The 5,850-nt window shown below is 43.2% G+C and overlaps 1 protein-coding gene across 1 annotated transcript in view; it reads right to left on the bottom strand.

The window, feature by feature from the left end:
* Positions 1-1,898: 1,898 nt before the first annotated feature.
* Positions 1,899-5,850, bottom strand: part of pum1 (pumilio RNA-binding family member 1) — a gene marked incomplete in the record, with an annotated part of 21,501 nt that continues 17,549 nt past the window's right edge. Inside the window, 4 exon segments of the mRNA XM_035680864.1 lie at positions 1,899-3,676; positions 4,379-4,571; positions 4,721-4,842; positions 5,048-5,173. Coding sequence (XP_035536757.1) covers positions 3,545-3,676; positions 4,379-4,571; positions 4,721-4,842; positions 5,048-5,173 — 573 coding nt within the window.

Below are 5,850 nucleotides of genomic sequence, written 5' to 3'. Positions count from 1 at the left end.
GTGTGTATGAGAGAGAGAGAGAGGGTATATATATGTGTGTCTGTGTGTTAAGAGAGAGGTGGGGGGAATCTCCGCGAGCAAGGGCGAGGATGCCCCCTGCAGCTCGTTTAGGCACCCGCAGTCCTTTAAACACACACACATATATAGGCTATATATGTGTGTGTGTGTGTGTGTGTGCAGGAGGCAGCGCACGCTCACTGCGCACCGCGGGGCATTGGTGGCTGCTCCCAGGTTGCGCCTTTTGTTTCGCGCTCAGGTAGTTCCGGTTGGCTGCACGCCATTACACACCTTTACCGGTCAGCTCCTGTGCTCTGCTGTGATTGGCTGAGTCACGGTTAAGACGTTCTGAAGGTGAGCTCACACCTGTGTGTGCGTCACGAAAAATGTATTCGCCACGGGCACTGTAGCCTACTTGCGTCGCCTAGCAACGGTGCAGTTTAGCGAACTGTGAAAATAGCATAGTGACTGTTTAAATCTGTAATTTAGAAAGGTAAAACATTAAAATGAACCCCAAACTGACTGACTGATTGAATTAAAGGACATGTTTGCTAATTCAACAGCTAACATAGCTACACCTAACCTGCCTTTTTACATTCAGGGCTATTCTTCCAAATATCCACACTAACCATCTTTACTCAAGGTCCACTCACCACCAAGTGTACTGGATGGTCAATTTACTCCTTAAAATGCTGTTAAGTCCCAGAAGAAAGCTAGAATTGAAAGTTAAAATTAAATATTTTGTCAAACAAGTTTGTTTTGTGGTGGTGTGGTAGCTACAGAACTAGTAAAACATGAATGTGATTCATACTTGATCAGCTGACAATAGCCTCAGGGACATTATCATCTACTACTTTGCATCATGCACATTTTGACACAGGGCCCATTCACAAGGCAGACAAGACATGTAATATTGCAGAACCCAACTTGTGGTAATTTTCTCCCCAAACAACTTTCAATTGAATCAAATCACTACAAACCAACAGAGGTAAAACTGGGCAACTACCCCCTGGGCCCTGACTCACAGGGTAATCCATAAAACAACAGCATACAAGGCTTAACTGTAGCAGCCACGGCCTAAATCTACAGTACCACTGCAGGTACTAGGTTTTATTATTATCCGCTTTAAGAAATCAACAAAGCCATGGGATTACTGCCACTAACATCACACCCAACCTGACTTGTTTGGCTGTTTCCGCTTCGACCCAGCATGCTCCAAACAAAAACTGGACAGGTTTATTTTGTCCTCATGTCTCCTTAGGAAGATAACATTGGAAAGCCGCAAGCAGGATGTCGTTTTTTTTTTTTTTTTTAATAAGACACCTGCTTAACACTGCAGTGTAGTCGGATAATCCCTTGTTTCAAACACTGGGGTCATTACTCATGCCAAAAGTATAATTATCAGAGATTGAGGCTATTGTGTGGATTTACTCTTTTGTCCTCTCCTCAAATGACAGTAGTCTTTTCACTTCTGCTTATTGTGATGACTGAAAGGCTTTCAATACTGCTTATCCAGTCTCCACCGTGTAAATAATCTAGTTTATTTTATTTTTTTTAAATCAAAGTAATAGTTATCTGTATCCATTACTAGAGCTAAATTATTCCTCACTTGGAGTCATTATTGTAACACCATTAGTCAGGGCCACGCCAAGATGCCAGCCTTATTAATCGGTCACATTTATAAAGAAACTAGAGCCCGCTCTGACTCATGCTGTGTGTATCCGCGGCCGTATCACTGCAGACACGTTCACTCAGAAGGCTGGAAGAGGAAACACAGCACAGACCATGATCTTTTTGATACAACTGGCACTTAAAATAAGTAAGAAAAACAGAAGTTTGTCTGCTCGGTCCTTCCTGTGTGAGTGCGTAAAAAGCATACAAATGAAGCACACTTGAGACGGTTAAATTTTCAAAGTTTTTTTGTTCAGTTTGGTTTCAAAATAAAGATCACACAATTGTTTAGAGACAATCTACAACAGGAGTTACAAAAAATAGTTGCCCAGGCAATAAGCATACACAGGTTCTGTTAACTATACACATATGGTTACAGGTGTGCTCGTAGTAAATATACACAAGGCTGCTCCAAATGTACACCGCACTGTGGCGGGCTGCCTCTCTCACCCAAAAGGACATAGACAGTATGATACAGCACTTACAGCACTAGAGAAATGCCAAAAAACACAAGAATCTCCTCTGTACAATCCATGGGTTTACCCCTCTGAAAACAGTCATGGGTAATCAAGGGATTTGGGTTTTGTTTTAAATGAGTAAAAGTATTTCTCCCACCCAGCCAGCATACCCATACACATGACACATTTCTTGGGGTAAAGCATTCCTATAAAAAGATCTTAAAAAAAGGTCAAAAAAACAAAACCTTCAACATAAACCAGAAGACACCACTAAGTCTAACATAACGTGTCCAATTGGGAGTCAATGGGAGATCGACGTCTTAAGTTAAGCAGTGACAAGATAAAGATAAAACCAAGCGTGGCGAATCTTTGTACAAGTACTACGCTGTATAGAAAGGGCTTTTCAAAACAAAAATTTGATATTACAATTTACAATATACAACAACTCATATGTCACAACCAAGGAGGTGAGAATATACACTGAAATGCACAGGTTTTTTTCTAAGATTTTTTTGTTGTTTTTTTTTCAGAGTGAGCTTTTTTCTTTTTTCTTCTCATACCAAAAAGGGTGGTAAAGCACTTTTACATTACAAGGGTTTACAAATGTACAATTATACAGTCAGAAGTATGTGGTCACTACTAGGATACATTATAGATACAGATTCAACATCAAAAACCAGAAAAACTACAAAGTTTTATATATATATTTATATATATATGCAAAGGTCTACACCAAGTATACACGTTATATTTATAGAAGCAAGACCAGAAAACGAATCTCCCATGCTAAATGATCTGTCTGCTGGTTAGCTGATGGCGTGTGTGTGTGTGCGTGTGTGCGTGTGTGTATTCGTCTATGATTCTGTGACGTCAGACAAATTAAATACTCGTTCCATCTCATAGTGGTAAATAGCTAGGATGGGATGAGGGGGAGGGGACACTAGGATTGTGTGTGCAGCAGTAGCAAAAAGTGAAATGATTTTTCGAGTTTATCAGAAAAGAGGAAATTAAGGAAAAAAACAACCAAAAAAGGAGAGTGTGGAACGATGAGTGGAACAGGTCTCACCGCTCTCCACTCCCTGCCCTCCCCTCCCTTCCTCCCCCAGTTCAGAAAGCCTGGGCTCGGGTGGGGGAGGGGCAACAAAATCTGACAAAAACTAAGGCTGCCTGTAGCAACAGGCTCCTCCCGAAGGGTTGTCGTGGAAACGGGTGAACGAGGGGTACTCAACGTCCTCAGTGAGTAGGATCTGGGCGGGGTGGGGTGGGGGGGCATTATGCCTTCTGAAGGACTGGACAGGGACAAGAGGGTGGGGCTGGTAGACATGACAGCTTTAGGAGGGTAAGGTGAAGGGTAGGGGGAGGGGTAGATCAGGTGGTAGACATGATTTCAGGCTGGAGGGGGTCGGGGGGAGGTCGGTTTACATGATGCCATTGGGAGGGCCACAGAGAGGACCCAGGTCAACGCCATTCTTCATGTAGTACTTCTCCAGCTTGGCCAAGATGTGTTTTCCATACGTATACTTCCTCAGGGTGGAAATGTGGGGTCGGATCTGTGCAGACACACAAACACACATGTTGAACATGTTGGACGTGGGCTGTATTCACACTCTCTTACACTCACACACACACACACCCTTTTTGGCTACACATGATCTGCATCTAGATTGTATTTTTGTCAACATCAAACAACACCCATTAATTTGTAAATCGATGATCACGTGTGCTTATGTCAGCTTCTGCGTCGTTGCCGAGGAAACCAATGACCTTATTAAGATTTATTGATGTGGAGGTAAATGGTGGTTGTTGGGTTGACAGAGAGGGGGTTTAGTTCCCCTGTAGGGTTATTTAAAGGTTGATATTTAGCACCAAAACAATTACTCAAAACAAAATGAATCAAAGACAATTGTTGCGTAAAATATGTTTTTCAAGGTTTTCAAATCTGGCAGTCCATTTTGCATCCGTCTAAATAAACCATTTTAAGACATCACTTTGAGTTTTGGTATGTTTGGATGGGTTTTAGTGGTCCCCTAGTTTACAGACACATCAACAATCCATAACTGTGAATAGTATACAATATAACAATGCTTGTAGCCCTACATATGTCATATTTTTTGGCAGAACAATGGCAGTGTCTTTGCCTTGTTTGCACTCTCTATAGCCTACACATACATTGCATGCCCAGTGTGTGGAAAAGGTTCAGAACCACCTCCATTATCCCAGCGCTTTGATGGGACACTATTCTTTCCACTTACCTTGTGCATGACGATCTTGCGCTGGGTGGGCTCGGCCACGTCAATCATCTTCTGCACCACATAATTGGCGTACTGGTCCTTCATCATGGTGTATAAGGCACTGTGGGGGCCCTCAGTCAGGCTGCACACCTCGTCTATCAGCACTGCCCGTTCTGCCCGCGACGCATGGGTAACACACTTCTCCACCACATTACTAGAGAAAGGAAGTCAGGGGAGTACGTGAAGATACATTTAGAAAGAAGGAAGAAAAATCTGGCTGCAACTCTGGAGAAACGAAAGAACCTTTTTCAAAAGAAGGGAAGATAAGACCAAAACCGTGTGTGTGTTTGTACTGGAATTTACCTGGCAAACTTGTGCTGGCTGAGTCCCAGTACATTGCCTCTGATCTCAGCCACTATCTTGCTCTTATCCTCAGCTCGGCCGTGCTCCAAAACGTGCTGGATAACATAGTTGCCATACTGGTCCTAAATAAAACAAACGACACAGACACATTAAATAAAACGTGAGGACACCAGCTGGTGCTTCTGACGTCACATCAAACACACAGCCAACTTCAAAACTCTGGACTGAGAGACACTTTATTCAAGCCAACATGAGGTGTCATTATCCTGAAAAACATAACTGGTGGCAGATGAAAGACATCAGCAAGTGCTAGTTTGTGTGCGTTACCTGCACAAGCTGCTCTGTGTGCTGATGGAGCTCCTCTAGTATAGGCAGCGTCTGTTCAGGAAGGCAGTGTTCGAGAATGCGCTGGATGACTCGGCAGCCATAAGGGTGAGTGGAGAGGGCAAAAACCTGAGAGAAGCACATAATTACACGTCTTTACTTATTCAACGCATACACCAAGTGGTGCTGGAGCTCAGTGAGTTGAACACCACTAATTTACCATTGTTCAAACACTTAAGTTGCAGAAAGTCCCTTGGATTAAAACACCAAATGTTCACAGGCACACTTTCACACACCCAACCCACCCCTGCAGCGAAGGTGAAAGCAAATTCCTGACATGCTTACAGCTACACAAACAAATCTGAGCCACTGAGTAGAAAACATGCCGTTGTACAACATGCAAATGTGCAAGAAGCAAAACACTCAAACGTCAGTGAGATTTACTGTCTGACTCCTCAAAACTGAAGCCTTTCATTTGTATAACAAAAGGCGCAGGCATGAACACACAAAATCTCTCTTTTAACACTTTATGCTAATGTAACATTTAGCTGGTGGATAGAAGATGGCTGTTGCCACTGGGCTGAGGTCTCTGTTGCCATGGCAACATACCCTGTCCCTGGAAAGGACTGAGTATATGTCTATGTACTTGCCATGGCCGTGGCAGTGACAATATGCTTGCTGCCTCAAGACAGCGACAGTGTACAAGTGCACACAAGTAAATGTATGTGTGTGTGTGTGTGTGTGTGTGTGTGTGTGTGTGTGTCAGCCATGCACCGACAGGCTTCAGTGATTGAATGTGGAAATAT

This window comes from Morone saxatilis, unplaced genomic scaffold (assembly GCF_004916995.1).
Source record: "Morone saxatilis isolate NCDOM2014 unplaced genomic scaffold, NCSU_SB_2.0 Contig9, whole genome shotgun sequence".
NCBI classification, from domain to species: domain Eukaryota; kingdom Metazoa; phylum Chordata; class Actinopteri; family Moronidae; genus Morone; species Morone saxatilis.
This window is presented reverse-complemented; position numbering and strand designations above follow the sequence as displayed.